General features: G+C 41.1%; 1 protein-coding gene across 1 annotated transcript; it reads left to right on the forward strand.

The window, feature by feature from the left end:
* The first annotated feature begins 223 nt into the window (after positions 1-223).
* On the forward strand, positions 224-20,507 carry LOC308397414 (protein NLRC3-like). The gene is made up of 5 exons (XM_080883326.1): positions 224-327; positions 456-2,235; positions 5,092-5,265; positions 14,690-14,863; positions 19,904-20,507. The coding sequence occupies exons 1-5, from the start codon at positions 285-287 to the stop codon at positions 20,094-20,096; spliced, it is 2,364 nt and encodes a 787-aa protein (XP_080739452.1). The 5' UTR covers positions 224-284; the 3' UTR covers positions 20,097-20,507.
* The last annotated feature ends 350 nt before the right edge of the window (positions 20,508-20,857 follow it).

The raw sequence follows: 20,857 nt of genomic DNA on the forward strand, positions 1-20,857 counted from the left end.
ACTGTTACATCTGTTCTGTTCACAGTCGTCTCCATGCTGCTCTTTGTAGACCAGTGGATCGTCAGTGTGTCCAACATGGATCTGATGTTTGGCTCCATGATTTCAGTCTGATTGGCTCATTCATAAATATTCTGTTCCAGCTGCTGGAGGATAACATCATCACTTTTGTGAAGAACGAGCTGAAGAAGATCCAGAAGGTTCTAAGTCCAGATTACCCAGAATGCTTAGAGGATCAGAGGAGCAGCAGCAGAGAGGCGTTTGTGAAGATCACAGTGGACTTCCTGATGAGAATGAAGCAGGAGGAGCTGGCTGACCGTCTGCAGAGCAGTAAGAGGATTTATCTAAAGATTTAAGCTGCTGGATAAATGAACATTTTCCAGAGATGGAAGATGGAGCAACATGTTTTAAAGATTAGTTCTTTTTGGAATTGAGTGTTTATTTTTCTTCTCATTCAGAGCTTCAAGCTCCAGTTTGTCATCGTAACCTTAAATCCACCCTGAAGAAGAAGTTCCAGTGTGTGTTTGAGGGCATCGCTAAAGCAGGAAACCCAACCCTCCTGAATCAGATCTACACAGAGCTCTACATCACAGAGGGAGGGACTGCAGAGGTCAATGATGAACATGAGGTCAGACAGATTGAAACAGCATCCAGGAAACCAGACAGACCAGAAACAACAATCAGACAAGAAGACATCTTTAAAGCCTCACCTGGAAGAGATGAACCAATCAGAACAGTGCTGACAAAGGGAGTGGCTGGCATTGGGAAAACAGTCTTAACACAGAAATACAGCCTGGACTGGGCTGAAGACAAAGCCAACCAGGACATCCAGTTCATATTTCCATTCACTTTCAGAGAGCTGAATGTGCTGAAAGAGGAAAAGTTCAGCTTGGTGGGACTTGTTCATCACTTCTTTACTGAAACCAAAGAAGCAGGAATCTGCAGCTTTGAAGACTTCCAGGTTGTGTTCATCTTTGATGGTCTGGATGAGTGTCGACTTCCTCTGGACTTCCACAAAACTACAATCCTAACTGACCCTAGAAAGTCCACCTCAGTGGATGTGCTGCTGATAAACCTCATCAGGGGGAAACTGCTTCCCTCTGCTCGCCTCTGGATAACCACACGACCTGCAGCAGCCAATCAGATCCCTCCTGACTGTGTTGGCATGGTGACAGAGGTCAGAGGGTTCACTGACCCACAGAAGGAGGAGTACTTCAGGAAGAGATTCAGAGATGAGGAGCAGGCCAGCAGCATCATCTCCCACATCAAGACATCACGAAGCCTCCACATCATGTGTCACATCCCAGTCTTCTGCTGGATCACTGCTACAGTTCTGGAGGATGTGCTGGAAACCAGAGAGGGAGGACAGCTGCCCAAGACCCTGACTGAGATGTACATCCACTTCCTGGTGGTTCAGGCCAAAGTGAAGAAGGTCAAGTATGATGGAGGAGCTGAGACAGATCCACACTGGAGTCCAGAGAGCAGGAAGATGATGGAGTCTCTGGGAAAACTGGCTTTTGATCAGCTGCAGAAAGGAAAGCTGATCTTCTATGAATCAGACCTGACAGAGTGTGGCATCGATATCAGAGCAGCCTCAGTGTACTCAGGAGTGTTCACACAGATCTTTAAAGAGGAGAGAGGACTGTACCAGGACAAGGTGTTCTGCTTCATCCATCTGAGTGTTCAGGAGTTTCTGGCTGCTCTTCATGTCCATCTGACCTTCATCAACTCTGGACTCAATCTGCTGGAAGAACAACAAACAACCTCCTGGTGGTTTAAACCATCTCTCCACCTGATTGCTGTGAACAAGGCCTTACAGAGTCCAAATGGACACCTGGACTTGTTCCTCCGCTTCCTCCTGGGTCTTTCACTGCAGACCAATCAGACTCTCCTACGAGGTCTGCTGACACAGACAGGAAGTAGCTCACAGACCAATCAGGAAACAGTCCAGTACATCAAGAAGAAGCTCAGTAAGAATCTGTCTGCAGAGAAAAGCATCAATCTGATCCACTGTCTGAATGAACTGAATGATCGTTCTCTAGTGGAGGAGATCCAACAGTCCCTGAGATCAGGAAGTCTCTCCACAGATGAACTGTCTCCTGCTCAGTGGTCAGCTCTGGTCTTCATCTTACTGTCATCAGAAGAAGATCTGGATGTGTTTGACCTGAAGAAATACTCTGCTTCAGAGGAGGCTCTTCTGAGGCTGCTGCCAGTGGTCAAAGCCTCCAACAAAGCTCTGTGAGTACATTTGTACTCATGTCTTTACTTTTAACATCCAACTGTGTCAGTAATTTATTTCACCAGGTTTTCTCTCTTTGTATGAATTTGTAAAGTTTTGGGATTTCTCCAATACAACTGTGACCTCTTTGATGCCTCCAGAACTCGGTGTACTCGAGACGCTGGATTCACCATAAACTCTGATCATCACCGCTGCTGTTATGTTATCAGTCTTTGTTTAAACACTTAGGCTGCATGTGCCTGATGTTGTGATACTTTATCTTCACATGCATGCTCCTAGATACATTTCTACTGCAGGTCTATTTTAGTCACAAATGTTGGTGAAACACTTGCGTTTACATGCATGGTGGGTCCTGCATTAAAGAAAGCATTTGAATTACTCAGTGAATCCTGGCAGCCAGAGAAACATCCTTAGTTCCACTTTAAACTAAACTCTGCTTCGGTCTTCCACAGTGTGTTTGTTGTTTCTTTGTTGTTGTTGGCCTGCTCTCTCCTCTCACTCCAATCTGGTTGCAGCAGATGTTTGTCCCTCCCTGAACCTGCAGACTTGGGTGCAGCACCTCAGTTCATCTTCAGTCTGAAACCAGCTGTTGTAGCTATATCCCCTCAAGCACACCTTCCCTGGTCATCTCTGCTGTGGTTGCTATAAAATTTAATCTTGATTTAAAAAAAAAAAAAGAACAAAAAACCTCAAGTCAGACTTGATGCCATTTGTTGGCAGCATGGTGCCTGTTTGTCTTTGATGATAAACTGCAGCACAGTCTAAAGCAAACCTTCTGACTTTATTGACTTTATGCATGTATATATTCTTCCTGTTCACCTTGGACACACAACAGCTCTGTTTGTTGTGATTGGATCTAGAACAGCCAACATATCCTAATCTAGATGATTTCTAAGGTGGTATCTGGGACGAAAAGTTAAAATCAGCTTGGATGGCCTGTACTGTATGATGGCCTTGGTTGCACCACATTGATGGCCATGCAGGGTGGTTCACTCCTTGTGCAAGAAGACCGAGGAGTGAGCCACCCTTGGTCAAAGCTTGGCCATTCAAGCTCACTGTTTTCCCCTTGTTGGTTGATGATAGTATTTTTTTTTTTACCTGACTTATAGTCATCATTGTCTTCAAATTAACTCACACACTGCTGACTGCTGTAGCTTACCTGGCTGAGCAGGTCACCCATGCACTGAAGGTTAGAGTCATGACTCCAGGGCCTGGTTTGAGTCTGCCCAAGACCATTTCCTGTGTGTTATTCTCCTCACTTCTCCCTCCCTTCCTGTCTTCTCTGTCCTATACAGTGAAGACAAAAGGCCTCGAGTTCTGAAAACTCTTCCCCTTCATCATCTTCCAAATCATCTCTCTCATCTAAAATCTCCAGTATTCTCTGAGTAGAGAATCTTTTCACAATCTTGAATGATAAGGATCCAAGTGGGTAAAGTTATTTATTTGTTGTGTTCCTATTTGCAGCTGGGATAGATTAAGAAAAACTATCGGCTGCCCAAATTACATCCAGTTTAGAAGACAAACATTGAGTGAAGTGTTTGTTTCATCATCCTTCACAACTCATCAACCAGGTGTCACAAACTGCAGCAGGACAGTACAAAGCATGTCATACTGGATGGCTGCAACAACCAGAGTTTTACCTACCTTTGGTATTTCGTGACGTAATATTTACTGAACAGAGTCGTCTTCTGTAATCTTTTCAGATTCAGATTCAGAACACTGTATTTATTTTCAAGGGGCAATTAGGATACTGAGCTTTCCAACCATACATACAATACACAAACATCACATTGGGGAGACGGGTCAGGCTAGGTAGCTGGCCGGTCAGCTGCTAGAGCAGCGACCCGGAACCGACCAGCAGAAAATGCACAACATCAGGAAAGATGAGGAGAAAAAAGAACTCCTCCCAGACTGAGCTTCAACAGGGAGATCAGTTTGAGAACAGACAAAAAAAATGACCTTAGCGCAGAGCACATGAAAACTCTTAATGCGCCATAGAAACACATGACAAGTAACAGGGATGGGTAAAAGGTGAGAGACAGCCGGTGTAGACAGCGCATCCGGGCCTGCAGCATTTGCGCTGGTCCCCTCGACCCACCGTCTGCACCGGGAGGGGATAAGCATGCTTAGGATGGGAAGGAACAGTCTAAACACCGTCTGTTATCAGGGTGAGATTTGTTATGTTCAGCTCCAGCCTTGAGACCACAGCTCGCGCCGGTATGTTACCCGCATGAGCTGATGGTGGTTTTCTTTGGTGCGAACAACTGCATGTCAATTTCACAGCTGATCTAACAGTCCGTCACTCGTCTCTCAATCTCCCGTTGGAGAGCCACGAGCTTCTCCGAGAGGTTATCGGTTTTGCGCTCAAAGAGCAAAGTCTGAGAACTCACGACCACCATGAGCTTCTTCAAGATCTTATCCGTGCTGCGTTCAATGAGCCCATATCGAGAAGTCACGACCCGTCCCATTGTTTCAGTCACAGCGGGCAGCCTTGTGGGGTTTTGAACAGCTGATTCTGCTTTCTTTAATCTTCAATAAGCCAGGGCCAAGCCAGGTCAGATCAGCAAGAACCCTTTGCTGCTGTGAATGTCCGTGCTGCTATATTTCAGTATCAGGCTCTAAATGTACAAATGGATCTGAGAAGATTTCCAATCATGTTTCTACTAGATTTACAGTTTGTTTTCATGTCTTCTGACTCAGATGGTGGAGCAGGTGGAGCTTACAAGGAGTAAGTGCTGCTATAGAAGAAGAGTTGTGTTTTAATGAAGCTATTTAGTTAACCAATAATTGTATTGCATGCTGGCATTAAAAATGTTTCATTTGACTGATTTAATTGTTTGTTTGTTTTCTTCCAGACTGAGTGGCTGTAACCTCTCAGAGAGAAGCTGTGATGCTCTGTCCTCAGTTCTCAACTCCCAGTCCTCTAGTCTGAAAGAGCTGGACCTGAGTAACAATGACCTGCGGGATTCAGGGGCGAAGCTTCTGTCTGCTGCACTGCAGAGTCCACATTGTACACTGGAAACTCTCAGGTCAGGATCCAAACATATCATTAAGTGATATTATTGTATAAACAACCAAGCTTTATAGAATTGGCAGGTGAACTTTTCTTTATCTTTGGATTGCTTAGGAGATTCTTAATTACTGTCTGAACATTTTTTTACAGTCACATATTTTGTTTTAATGGTCAAACAGAATTATTGTTCAGTTCAATGAGCAGGTAGCTGTGAGATTCATAATAATGAGGTATATTTGTATTAGAGATGACTAAACGTGAACAGTAGCTGTGAGTTACTTTGTTTACTCATGTGTGCTGATGTTGTGAGTAATTTAAAGCTGAAGTAAACTTATAATGAGTTTAATAGAGTTTCTGAAGTAAGTGTACTTGGAGACATTTATGTGTTTACTAAAGTCCAGGAGCAGGAGGCTGTGTGTAGCATAGAGGAACCCAGACCTCAGCTTTGTCTCCTGGTTTCTGTTGCTGCTGTTACAGTTTCCCCTCATCGTTCCTTCAACAGTCTCCTCACTGTAACAAATCAAAGTGTTACTGTATAGATTCACGTCTGAATGTTGCCATGTGCTATTAAAACTGAAAGCGATGTTTCATACACCCACGTGGTTCAGTCACACAGTAACTGATGGTAAATAATGTTTGTGTTGAGCACATCGTGCAGGTCAGCTGCTCCACACAGATCTCAGGTTTACATGCTGGAACAGTTTGTGATCATGAAGGATAAACCTCACTTCCTCTTTGTTTCATACAGATGTGACATGAACAATAACACATTCATGAAATCCTTTTAGGAACACAAACACTATTGTAGCTGGAGAATATACACTCAACAAAAATATAAACGCAACACCTTTGTTACTGCTCCCATTCCTCATGGGATGGACGTAGAGACCTAAAATTCACTCCAGATACACAATATAACCATCCCTCCCAAACAGTGGTCACAAATCAGTCCAAATGTGTGGTAGTGGGCACATCTGCTATATTGAGATAATCCATCCCACCTCACAGGTGTGCCACATCAGGATGCTGATCTGACATCATGAGTAGTGCACAGGTGTACCTCAGACTGCCCACAACAAAAGGCCACCCTGGAATGTGCAGTTTTGTCTCACAGCAAAATGCCACAGATGCCACAAGCAATGAGGGAGCGTGCAATTGGCATGCTGACAGCAGGAATGTCAACCAGATCTGTCGCCCGTGCATTGAATGTTCATTTCTCAACCATAAGCCGTCTCCACAGGCGTTTCAGAGAATATGGCAGCACATCCAACCGGCCTCACAACCGCAGACCTCGTGTAACCACACCAGCCCAGGACCTCCACATCCAGCAGGTTCACCTCCAAGATCGTCTGAGACCAGCCACCCAGACAGCTGCTGGAACAATTGGTTTGCACAACCAAACAATTTCTGCACAAACTGTCAGAAACCGTCTCAGGGACGCTCAACTGCATGCCCGTCGTCCTCATCGGGGTCTTGACCTGACTCCAGCTCGTCGCCGTAACAGACTTGTGTGGGCAAATGCTCACATTCGATGGCGTCTGGCACGTTGGAGAGGTGTGCGCTTCACGGATGAATCATGGTTCACATTGTTCAGGGCAGATGGCAGCTGAGAATGTCCCAGTTCTTGCATGGCCAGCATACTCACCGGACATGTCACCCATTGAGCATGTTCGGGATGTGCTTGACCGGCGTATACGACAGCGTGTACCAGTTCCCACGAATATCAAACAACCTCGCACAGCCATTGAAGTGGAGTGGACCAACATTCCACAGGCCACAATTGACAATCTGATAGACTCCATGCGACGATGTGTTGCACTGCATGAGGCAAATGGTGGTCACACCAGATACTGACCGGTTCTGGGTCCCCAGACCCCCAATAGCGCAAAAAACTGCACATTCCAGGGTGGCCTTTTGTTGTGGGCAGTCTGAGGTACACCTGTGCACTACTCATGATGTCAGATCAGCATCCTGATGTGGCACACCTGTGAGGTGGGATGGATTATCTCAATATAGCAGATGTGCCCACTACCACACATTTGGACTAATTTGTGACCACTGTTTGGGAGGGATGGTTATATTGTGTATCTGGAATGAATTTTAGGTCTCTACGTCCATCCCATGAGGAATGGGAGCAGTAACAAAGGTGTTGCGTTTATATTTTTGTTGAGTGTATTTGAATGTAGGATAATGTAGGGGATCAGAAACAACAGTAATAACTAACCACCACCTCACCATTTGGGTTGGTAGCTGCATGTTGATTGATGAAGTCATTTTCTTCTTCCTCCATTTCTACCTTATTAACATCAGATTAAAAGCTGCACAGAGACAGGCACTGGACGTGTTTAGCCTAGCTTAGTACAAGGACTGGACATGGGGGAAACGGCTCTCATCACTGGATCAAAACATGAAAACAAATCTGAAGTAAAGTTTTGTTGAAGTGAACTGTGGTGGTGCCCAATGTTCCCTCTAAGCTGCGCTCGTGCAACTGCGCGCTGCTGGCACGTCTCTGCACACAGAAAATCTGTGTTGCACACAAAAAAAAAAATCAAATCTCAATTGAAATAAAAATTAAATCTTCAACAATTCTGTTCTGCAGTGTTAGTCAGTGACTGGCTGCTCCCATATGGGATTAGAACGATGCCACCTTATCCCATAGTCCAGCCAATCACGCGATTCACATTCGTATATACGCAGCTAATCAACGTCGCTGACAGGCTATGACAGCGTCCTTATGTGCCGACAATGGTGTTATAGCGAGCAAAGTGGCTGATGATGAGGTGAAGCCACGTTAATGACAACGTGTACAACCATTGGAGATGTGAGCAGGACAGACGGAGCAACTGAGGGAAAAAGTGTGGACTTTATACCAGTTTTTAAATTGTGTTGATCGGCCGCGTAAAACCAGAGTTATGATAAAATATCTGCAATGTTTGGTTTTCTTCCTGAATAGTATTGTTGTTTATAACAACGATAGTATTCAGTATTTATTGCAACAAACTTTGTTGTTTGCAAAACTCAGTTACTTTTTTGAAGAAGTAACTATATAATTAATTGCCCAACATTGGTCATTATATCCTGTATTTTGCAGACAGAGTTACAGACTCTCTCCCAGACCACAGACTCATAATACAAGTCAGAGCTTTATAAAAATAGAAAAAATAAAGTTGTGTTTTCAAAATTGGAGTTCAAGTTATTTTTACTTCCAATAGTGTTAACATGCTACAGGTCATGAACAAGGTTGTTTTTAATTTTCATTGTAAGTGGGCTAAAGCAGTTAATTAAAAGTAGCCTAACATAAATGTAAATGCTGTAATTTGATTACTTTAATAAACCGTGTAACTTGGATGGATAAGATGCTGGCGTGACCACAGTGCACACGTCTGCTGTTGCTCACAGTGGTCCAAGGGACGCTCAGGGAGTTTTTGTGTTCGCTCAGACACATGAAACATTAGAGGGAACATTGGCGGTGACTGGCAGGGAAAAGGGGAATGATAAGACTTACTGTAAATATAATTATGTATGTATTGAAAAAGGAACAACTAAAATGTTCCAGCTGAAAAATGAAATCAGTTTCAGTTTATGAGCTCTGTTTGTTTTCTTTACAATTCCAACCTTTTATTTTGAAATGAGCTGCTCGTTCCTGTTTAGAGTTGATGAGCTGATGTGGGTGAGAGGACTCAGGCAGCCTGACAGAGTTGATGTCCAGGTCTTCCCTGCTTGTCCTGATATACATAAACATGAGTATCCTTGCAGGTCAGATCTCATCAGTCACACCTGTTAGTGCAGCTCTCCTCTAGATTGTAGTTCTTGTTAAACTAGGATGATTTTAGGAGCCTGGACCGCAGATCTAAGGGAAGATATGACTTGGAAAGACTAAACCAACCTATTAGAGGTGTTCGCACTAACATAGATAAATACTCAGATTTACACCTTTAGTGTCTCACAAAGGGTTGAAAAGTGAATGTGCACAGAGAGGTTGGTGGTGAGACGGGCACTTCCAGCACTGTAGATGTGATCAGGCTCAGTGTTCATGGAAATAATCCGGAGAGCAGGATTCCTTGATGAATGTCACATCTTCTTAAAGTTATAATCCACAGGGAAAACTGTGAAACTGTCGATCTGATATCTACTCAACCAATCAGGTGTTTACATGCCCTTCACTGATCTCCAGCCCCACCTTATTATCAGTTTCTCTCTCTTTTACATCTGAATTATCTTCACTTCACATTTCAGTCAGTTCAGATTTCATTAGCACGTTCACTTTAGCATAATCCATTTTAATCCAAACACCTTTCTCTTTAAACTCTGTTTGTCAGTCACAGTATATCCAGTACAATCCTCTTTTTCACTGCGTCACACACATTCAGAGATCAGAGTGTCCTGTGTGTGCTCTCATTCACTCACACTCACTCTCATATGGCTGAAGTCTGTTTGTACACAGGCTAATCTGGGACTCTCCACCATTTGACCCTAGAAATAAAGAAGCTTCTTGGATGAGAGGTGAAACGTCTTCAAGAAACTTAAAGAAGTCCAAATGCCTTTTTTTCTAAGCTCTTTAGATAACTGCGAACCTTCACAAACTCCTCATCAGTGGGACTCTCAGAGCTACCAGCCCTTTGCTACAATCACAAAGCTCTTCATTGAAATCAATGATATCAAAGCTGGAATCAAGCTATAGCCATATACACTGGTAAAGACTTCTTATCTCGAAATAATATGCTGAAGTAGCAATGCAGAAATTGAAAATAGGTGGACGTGCTACCTATGCTATTAGTAGAATGGACATTGGCCTGCTGGCTAATGAAGGCCCTGTCTCACATAGAGGTGAGAGAGGCCCCCCTCGAAGCCCCCTCTTTTATCAGGGCTTACTTAGGGTCATATCGGGGACCCCACAGTTAGAAGTCTTTTTTTTTTTCTTTTATTTTTCTTTGTCAAAATAAAGCTTATTTCTGTAGCTGTTGTTTTATACAGCTTTAATGTTAATATTAACATTTGCTTATGTATGTTTAGGGAGTGGTCTGATGGTACATGTCGTTGTCACATTAATAATATTCAAATAGTAAGGGTATGCTTAAAGATATGGTAAAAATCATATCATATAATGTAAATGGCCTGTCGAATCCAATTAAACGTAATAAAATTTTAACTAAAATGAAGAAAGAACAAGTACAAATAGTGTATCTACAGGAAACCCATCTAGACTGTAAGGAGCATGAAAAACTGAAAAGAATGGGTTATACAACAGTTTTCTCCTCTTCCTATAAAACTGGACGAAGGAGAGGAGTGGCTATCCTGTTATCAAGCAAATTACTCTTTGAAAAAATATCTGAGATAAGTGATAAAGAGGGACGTTATATTTTGGTAAGGGGAAACATTGAGGGGAACCCAGTCACGTTGTTAAATATATATGCACCCCCTGGAAGCGATATTTATTTCTTTAAGAAAATTATAGATGTGATGGTAACAGAGACAGTAGGTTTCCTAATTTGCGGAGGAGATTTAAATATACATCTACAACCAAAGCTAGATATTTCCAATAGAAAAGCACAGAATACTAAAACATTAATTAAGAATATAAATACATTGATGAAGGAGGTGGGACTAATTGATATATGGAGAGACTTGCATCCCTACCAAAGGGATTATACTTATTTTTCCTCACCGCACTCGTTAAACACAAGAATAGATTATTTCACAAGTTTTGGGAAAAATAAAGATAAAATAAACACTTGTGCAATTGGAGCAATAGAGTTAAGCGATCATGCACCAGTATACGTGTCTGTTGATTTAAACGTGCAACCAAAACTCAATAATTGGAAATTAAATTCAAGCTTACTGAATGATCCTCACTTTAAAGGACAAATTAAGAAAGAGATTCACTTCTATATGGAAACTAATGACAATGGTGAGGTGTCTCCTCCTATACTGTGGGATGCCTTAAAAGCTGTCCTGAGAGGGAAAATTATAGCAATATCCTCTTATAAGAAAAAGATGAGAAATAAGAAATTAGAAGAGCTACAAAATAAGAATTAGAGAAAAGGCATGAAAGAAAAACATCTCAGGATATATTGGAGGAAATTAGGAAAGCAAGAAATGAAATAAATGATTTGACCACATATGAAATTTAAAAAAAATTAATGTTTCTTAAACAAAGGTATATAAATACCTTTGTAAATACAAGATAATGTACGACGGACATTACAAATTATTAATCATATTCAAAAGAATAAAATAGAAGCAATGGTAATCAGTATCGATGCAGAAAAATCATTCGATTCAGTTAATTGGAACTTTCTTTACCGAGTCTTGCATACATTTGGCTTTCACGAAAATATAATTAAGACAATACAGGCACTTTATGATAACCCTACGGCAAGGATTAAAATTAATGGCTACCTATCAAATAGTATTAAGCTGCAAAGAGGAACAAGGCAGGGCTGTGCGTGCTCACCATTATTATTTGCGTTATATCTGGAACCATTGGCTCAATATATAAGACAAAATAAAGAAGTAGAAGGTATTAATATCCATGAAAAGGAGCATAAATTAGCCTGCTATGCAGATGATATTTTAATATTTTTGGGTCAACCATCAAACTCTTTACCTAAATTAATGCAATCATTTGAATACTTTGGTCGACTATCTGGATATAGGGTTAATATGAGTAAAACACAATTGCTTAAGTACAACTATATTCCATCAGAAGAAATTAAAAATAAGTATCAATTAGCATGGCAAACAGAGTACTTTAAATATCTAGGAGTCATAATACCTAAGGGTCTTACAGAACTATTAGAACGGAATTATTTACCAATACAGAAAAAAATTAAGGAACACACAGTGAGATGGAATCTAATTCCATATTTAAGTTTATATTCGAGAATAGACTCAATTAAAATTAATATTCTTCCTAAATTATTATATTTATTTCAAACATTACCAATAGAAATTAACCAGAAACAGTTTAATGAATGGGATAAAATTTTGTCAAGATACATATGACAAGGAAAAAGGCCCCGAATTAGATTTAAAACCCTACAACTTAACAAAGGAAAAGGGGGTGGGGCTTACCTTCTCTTAGGGAATATTATTGGGCAGCACAATTAAGGCCTATGATATGCTGATGTAATCCTTCATATGACGCTCAATGGAAAGTTATTGAGGAGAGTCTGACCTCCATCCCCATATAAGCTATTATAGCAGACAGAAGCTTGCAAAATTTAATAAAAACTATTGAAAATCCATGGATCAAGTTGACTTTTAAAATTTGGGAAACAGTAATAAAAGAATATAAACTAGAAGAGGATATAGCAGTTCTTAAGTGGTGTGCATATGACACACATTTTGCTCCAAATAAATTGGACACCAGATTCAAAGATTGGACATATAAAGGATTAACAGCTTTATGTATGATAATGGAGGAAGGCAGACTAATTAGTTTTGATAAAATGAAAGATAAATATTCATTAGAAACACAGGATTTTTATAGATGTCTACAGATGAGGCATTTTGTCAATAAAACGATAAAAGCTAAGGCTGAACTGAGTAAACAGCTGATAGACGTATTTAAAAGGGCAGTTCAAATAAAAATAGAGGTATTATAGGTGACCTCTATAGAGGATTAACAAATATGAAATTACACTCAACCTTGTATATCAAAACAAAATGGGAAATGGAGGGAGGAATAGAGATAAAGGAGGAAGAGTGGACAACAATATGGGCATATCAATGGAAATGTAGCAGCTCACAGAGCTGGAGGGAATTTGGGTGGAAATGCCTGATAAGATATTTTATTACACCTCTCCAAAAATCTCACTATGAAGGTAACCCTCCCGCTTGCTGGAGAAATTGTGGAAATACAAATGCAAATCACTATCATATTTTCTGGGACTGTCATGTTATTAAAACTTATTGGAAGGGAATACATGCAGCAATACAAGAGACATTTGGAAGATATTTACCTTTGGAAAGTAAAACTCTACGTTTTGGACTTATGCCAGAAGGATGGACAAAGAACGATAAATACTTGTTTAACATTTTACTGGCAGCAGGCAAAAAAGCCATCACAAACAAATGGCTTTCTTCAGAGAACCCAACTATGAACACGTGGATGAACATCACACTGGACATTTACAGAATGGAGAAAATGACAGCAGATGTGAACTACAAGAGGGACCTGTTTGTATCACGATGGAAGAAATGGATGGACTACATTAGAAAACGCAGGCCAGTTTTTGCTTTTGCATTAGATTTTGACTTTGTTAACTACTAGAAGACTAGAGGAAAAATTAGTTACATTAATGGAAACAAAAACACACTCCCTATATTTATTTATTTATTTTTCTTTCCTTTTTCTTTTTCTTTATGTATTTTTCTTTATGTTGTTTGTTGTTTCCTGTTTTGCTTCTTTTTCTTTTCTTCTTCTTTCATTCTTATTGTATGGATATTTTAGTTGTTTAAATATAGAAAAAAAGAAAAAAATATATGTACTGAAAGATAGCTGAAGTTGATGGTATTGTATAGTGATTCTAAAATGTTAATAAAAAAAAGAAGCTGGAATCCAATGAGTCCAAGTCTTCTGCTGATTCAGCATCACATTCATTTTTGCTCCTTGTTCTGCATCCCCACCATGGACTTCATTCCTTTCCAAGCCAGCCTTGAGTGTCCTTTATTCAGCTCATCCTCTGCTTTACTTTTACACCTGATTTTAGCTGCTTTTCTTCTCTCCCTCATAACAAGACAGCTTCTTCTGCCTGAGAACATGTTGGAGTGATTTACTAATCCAGGGCTGATTTTTGGGGAAAATAGTTTTCGTTTTCAAAGTAATCCCCATTTTTCCCAGAAAGAAATGTAAGTAGAAATAAATGATCTAAGTGAGAACATGAGCCTTTAAAAAGGCTCTTCTGAGGCTGCTGCCAGTGGTCAAAGCCTCCAACAAAGCTCTGTGAGTACATATGTGATCATAGCTTTAGTTTTTAAATGTTTATTCTAGTTAACACAGATCAGGTGGAACAACTCAAATAAAATATCAAAAATATTAAGTGGTCATCGGTACTCAGTTTGTTCAATACTGAATACAATGGAGCACAAATTGTCCACGTTTCTGAAATATTTCTGGGTGTAACTGTCACCAAAGTGCAATTTAGACCTGGCCTGTGGTTGTTATCTAAGTGATAATCATCAATTCTACTAAAACAAATACAAAATAAAGAAGTTTGACACATTCTGTTGATATCAAAAGCACACTGAACAATTCAGTGTTGTTTTACTGCTGTTCTCTCTTCACTTCTTCTCCTCTGATTCTCTCCACATGTTGCTCTGCATCAGTGCTCAGTTTCCTGACAAAACAAGATGAAATATTGCTAAATATAATAGTATCTCATTACGCTTCAACATAAGTGTTTGATTTTTGTAATTGTTTATCTGTTATTTTTCAGACTGAGTCACTGTGACCTGTCAGAGAGAAGCTGTGAAGCTCTGGCCTCAGGTCTCAGCTCTCAGACCTCTAATCTGAGACAGCTGGACCTGAGTAACATCAACCTGAAGGATTCAGGCGTGAAGCTTCTGTCTGAAGGACTGAAGAGTCCACACTGTACACTGGAAACTCTCAGGTGAGATCAAGCATTTTTCTTTCATCAACTGACAGAATTAGCAGATTAATAATAAGGCAGTCCTCTAATAAGAGGAGAAGTGGAGGTGCTTTGAAGGGCAACGTACTCTTATGTTAACAAGACAGGAAGTAGTTCCTGGGAACTGCTTCCTTTGTTATTGTCTAAGTAGAAACATGATGGTGAAACAGTGATGAGTTTGCAGAGTTGGATCCACACAACACAACAATGCAGTTGGGTGCTGAAAGCAGACTTCTCACAGATTCTGAGGCTGCAGGTTTCATCACTGTCCAACCAAAATTCACTGAACCAGCAGTAAATGAACGTCCAAAACGACGCTTCATGTTTAAAAAACAGATGATCAGGGGGATTTGTGTTTACATCTTTTTTGTGTGATCTGTTCACCTGCTGTTTTAGCTGTTTGGTGGTTGTTGAGATGGTTTTGTGAACTTTTAGCTGAGATTCTGACGTTTCTGTAGATACCACACATGTCTAATTACTTTGTACAGCATGAATGGCCATAACGAGGTTTTTAACAGTAAGAAAAGTTGTAAAACTTCAGAAAATATAGTTAAAAGTCCAAAACCTTCCACGTCTGGTGGCTTGTGGTAAGGAGCAGATCAAACGAGTAAAGAATTACGTTATAATTATAAATGGCTTCAACAGCACATTCAGGTCTGTGAGACTCATTCAGACACTGAGCCGTGGCTCTGTGCTACATGCACATATTTCTGCATCTCTGCCATTCAGACACACTTTATATATAGTTTATTTTATGTAGTATTCAATACTGAACTGTACATTTAGTCTTTTTAAAGGCAGCAAGTTTTATTCAGTGTTTTCATAAAAGCCTTATTTTTATCCATTTACTGCTATTAGGAAGAACACGTGAGGTTTAAGACCTGGACCAGTTTGAAACCTTTTGTCCTCCACAATGGAAAATGGGTGGAAATAAAAATGGGTCTCACTTTAGCCATCTCCTAATTTTATCAGTTCTACTCTCAGCGTCTCCTGTATATCTCCTGTATAAATGTTGCACTCAGCTTTGTGGTCTCCAATATCACTGAAATGCAGCCAGATGCTGCTCATTTTGCCTTTTCACTCTTTCCTGACACGCTTGCATTTCAGTACAGCTCCCATTTCTCTGTGTACTGGTCTCTACCACTACCCTTGCTGTCTATGGGACATGTCCTCTTTCACATAATGGTATGATCCCAGTCTGTCTCTGAAAGTGTTTGGCCACATGGTTTGCTCATCAGAATAACATCTCAGCCGTGCTCACATTGATTATCAGCAAGCCTGAAAATTCATCAATATTTGACATATGAAATTATCTCATGGGCTGGATTTGGCCCACGGGCCATATGTTTGACACCCCTGGTTTACACAGTTTGGTATTCAATGTACAAGTGAGCTAGCTCTCAGCTAACTAGCAGACAAGCTAACTGCTGGGACTGCGTCTTTCTAACAAGAGCGTCAGACACTCAGACTGGTTTCCTTTGTGGATGATGATGTGTTCTCACACTGATCCTTCATGCTGATGCTGCCATCCACCCACTGCTCCTGGATTCCTCATCATCATCTCCATCAGCCCTCACAATACTCCACCTTCTTCAGCTTCATGTTCAGGAGCCTGGATGGACAGTAATTCTTTCCATGGGTTATGGTGGGACATTGAGAGCTGAAGTCAAACAGCAGTGAGAATGAAAGACTGATTCATTTCTATTTAGTCTTGTGATGTGCAGCTTTGTTCAGAGCATTAAGGCCCAGCAAAGATTACTGAGGTCATAGAGTCCTGATGAAACCTGTGTGCTTATAGAAACTGAGACCAGATGAACCAGAATAGAAGGACATTAAAATGAAGTGTCAGCTACACAAAGGCAAAGCTATTCAGTTGTTGCTGTGAGTTATTTAAATGGAGGATGGAGTCAGACTTTAAGCTGCTGGACTCAGTCACTATATCCTGTTGTCCTCATAGAACCTGGACACACAGACTCACCTGTGACACAGTGACACACAGTGTGGGCTACACACACATTAGAAAGTGGATCAGTCACACTTGTGCAATCATTTGTTGTGCTGGGAAACCATGAACACTTTGAATCACATTAATGGCTTTGTTACAGCAACATTCAATCATGAGTTCAAAAGTAGTGCATTGTGTACTTATTTTAATAGTACTGCAGTATGAGAAGTGCAACATTCAGTGTGCAGAAACAGATCAGGTGCTTTCTAACAGCAGTGTTCCCTTTAACACAGCAGCAGTTCAAATATTTCTGTCAGTCTGAGCTGAAACATGAATCTAATCAAATATCAAATCAAAGTTCTTTGCCTCTGCCAGGACGTTAACATTTGATCTAGTTTTTTACAAAGTTCCCTCAGCGTCCAGAGCCACCAACATACCTTTGATCAACAGCAAGTGAACATTTATAAATGTGTGTTTGCAGAACAGGAAGCAGCAGAACTATTGTTCTGTTATCAGGCAGCAGCACAAACGCTCATCAGCTCATTTACTGTGCAGGACTTTGAGTGTGTGAAGTGTGTGTTTGTGCTGGATTTCCTTTGGAGAATCTCAGTCAGAAACCAGACAAAGAAAAACTCTTTCAACAGTCCAGGTTGAGTTGACAACATGAACTGCATTTATCTTCCTCTGACTGACATGTTCTTCCTCCTCTGCACCGAGCCAGCTGCTAAGACTCACAAGCTCATTGACATTTTCTGATGATAAAGAAACTCTCTTCTTCTGCACAATATGAGCAGCAACAGAGAAGAAGCTTTCACAGGTACAGATGTTGCAGCTGTGGCCAAGTACATGTGCTGCATGTTGGAGCAGCACTCTAATGGACAGGCCTCTGTACTGATGGTGGGCTCTGCTCTGTATCCACCACACTGTTCTCAGCTGAGTCTTCCTCCTGTTCACACTCTGATGAAGCACCAACAGGGCCAACTTCTTCTCTGGTGGCTCGGATGTTGTTGCTTCCACAGGTTTCCCTCCAACAACCCTCTGTTCCTGCAGTAAGTTCAGTAAGATCTGGGTAAACACTTGAGCTCCTTGAATCTGGCTCCAGCAGCAGTTTTCACATATACAATGTTGGCATTTTGCTTGCGTGTCTCCAGGTCTGTTCTGAATGTAGACTTGAATTTGACCACGTAGGCGGGGTCATCATCTGAGCTCTCCATCACCTGAGAGAGATGACAAAACACAGAATCACAGAGCATGAAACCAACGTTTCTCCTCCCAGAAGTTCAGTCACAGACCTGCAACAGAAACAAGAAGATTCAAATGACGCAGAGCTTTCATTTACTTATATCCACAAACATGTCCTCTACATATTCATGCTGTATTTACACACACATACAGAGGCTGTTTGTCTCTCACACACCGACAGGACACTGAGAAATACATCATGTTTAATAGCAGCTCATGTGTTACATCTGTAACAGCTGGTTCATGTTGTAACGCCGTGGCTTTCGTAGTCTCTCCTTTTTCTACAGCTCATGTGTTCTTCTTGTGATGCTGCGTCTTGAGGCTCATACATGCCATCATTTGTTGATCCTAAGAACGTTCCTCAGACCGACTTCTTCAACAACAGATAACTTTAGTTGTATCAACACTGCCTCCTGGAACAGTTTAAAATGAACATGTCAAAGATCTGTACCTGTCTCCATGTTTCTGTCCCCGCCCCTTTCTTTCTGTCCTGGGTCATGTGAGCGCTGCAGTAGTATTAGGCCCACCCTCAATGCTCTCATTGGCTGAGATGCATAATGACGCCCATTTCAAGCCAGCACTGATCAACATCCCTCCTGTGACCCATGGCTTTTATATTCAGAGCCAGTGAGCACTTTCACAATAATCATGATTTTAAAAACTGTGATTAAAATAATTGCTGACGTTAATCAGTTAATGAGTTAACGAGATAATAACAGGTTAAGTTGCCCTAATAATTAGACTTTGGTGACAAACTGATGTGATCTCCATGTTTCCTTTGTTGGACTGTGGGCGAGTGTCAGAACTGAATGTACTGAGTAACATGTAGAGTTTAAACATGTGTCAGTTCCAGTTTTAGAGCTCTAAAGTGCAGCTATCATGTTAGGAATATGTTAGGAATAGACAGGAACACTGAGCACACTGAGGTCAAATCTTTATTTTACCACTCGCTGCATTCTTGATGTTCATGAATTCAGCAGCTTCATGATTGTCTGCAGCATTAATCTCATATTTCCATTAAAAGTGTTGAATTTGACTGTTTGATGTTCTTTATGATCTCTGGCACCAGTTCATCTGTAGGCTGAGCTCAGTCCATCCAGTTAGTGAAATGATGTTTAAAGGTCTCCTTGTTCTGTGAGCGTGCACAGATCCTGAAGCAGAAAGCCTGGGTTACAGAGAAATGATCATCACTGTGATGATGCTCATCATCTCTGACTGGGATTTGAGGTTTTGTCAAAGCAGCAAAGAAAGCCTGGCTATGTTGGACTGGGTGTGGCAGCAGCTCCCAGTTTGAGTTCAGGAGACAGACGCCCTCTCTACTTTGAAGATCAGCTTCAAACTTTCCTTTTTGATAAAGCTTATAGTTCGAGCTGGATCAGGTGACCCTGAACCATCCGTTAGTTATGCTGCTATAGGCTCAGGCTGTTGGTGGACTTCCCATGATGCTCTGCTTTCTTCTCCCCTCTTTTCACTCCTGATGCTTTTATATGTCACTACTGCATGTCCTTAACTTTTGTCTCTCTGTTTTGTTCTTGTCTCTCTGAGCTCACCTCTTCTCTTTCCCCTCACGGTGCAACCAGTCATGGTAGATGCTCCTCCTGGAGCCTGTTTTCACTGGGAGGATCTTTGTGTCAAAGGGAGCTCTTCTTCCCACCATCACCAAGTGCTGCTCACAGTGGAGGCGGTCACCTTACACTGTTAAACAGCTTCAGATGACTGTTGTTGTCTGTTGGGTATTGTCACTTATAAATAAAGTTACAATGGATGGATAGATGTTATTGTGACAAAGAGAAAACAACTGTTGACAAACGGATTGTTGTTTTGTGTGTCTGCAGTCTGTCAGGCTGTCTGATCACAGAGGAAGGCTGTACTTCTCTGGCCTCAGCTCTGAGCTCCAACCCCTCCCATCTGAGAGAGCTGGACCTGAGCTACAATCATCCAGGTCCCTCAGGAATTAAGCTGCTGTCGGCTGGACTGAAGGATCCAGGCTGGAGACTGGACACTCTCAGGTATGGAGAGAAAATCTGATAGAGGAGGAAGAGCTGGAAACATTTCCCGTGTCTTTCACTGACTTCCTGTTTGTTTCCTGGAGATGACACATGAACAATCACACATGCAGGAATATTTTCAGGGACAGACACACTAGTCTAGCTGGATAGTTCATGGATATTTGTGTAGGGGTCTCCAAGGAGTCTGTTTGCAGGAACATTTAGGTCACAGGTGTACCTGATATAGATACCAGTGTACCTAATAAAGTGTCAGCTAACATTTGGAAATGGAAGCTTAAATAATGACAAACTGTACATTCACAGCTGAATTCACAATAAATTTGTTCTGAAGTGCACATTTTTCTGTTATTGTTCTCAAACAACAGAATGAGAATGAAATATTGATTCTAACAGGGCCCATAAACAGCATTAGCTTAGCAGCATTAGCTTATCAGAGTTTCCATCATGGTCACACAAATCCTTAGCAGAGCAAAGTGGCCTACTTAGCAATAGCTGCTCAAGTTGTATAAAGCAAGAGAAAACAGTATTAGCATTAGCACATAATGCTAATTCACGTCAAAGTAGCATTAGTTAATAATGGCAGCCTACTTAGCATTAACTGCTCACTAATATAATGCTAATTCACCTCAAATTAGAATTAGCTGCTCACATTGTTAAAAGGGAAGGGAAAACAATATTAGCATTAGCTGCTAATAATTATTCACCTAATTAGAGTTAGCCCCTAATGGCAGCCTAGTTAGCATTAACTCCTGACATCAATATAATGCAGGGGAAAAGGGT

This window comes from Rhamphochromis sp. 'chilingali' (assembly GCF_963969265.1).
Source record: "Rhamphochromis sp. 'chilingali' genome assembly, chromosome: 1".
NCBI lineage: Eukaryota > Metazoa > Chordata > Actinopteri > Cichliformes > Cichlidae > Rhamphochromis > Rhamphochromis sp. 'chilingali'.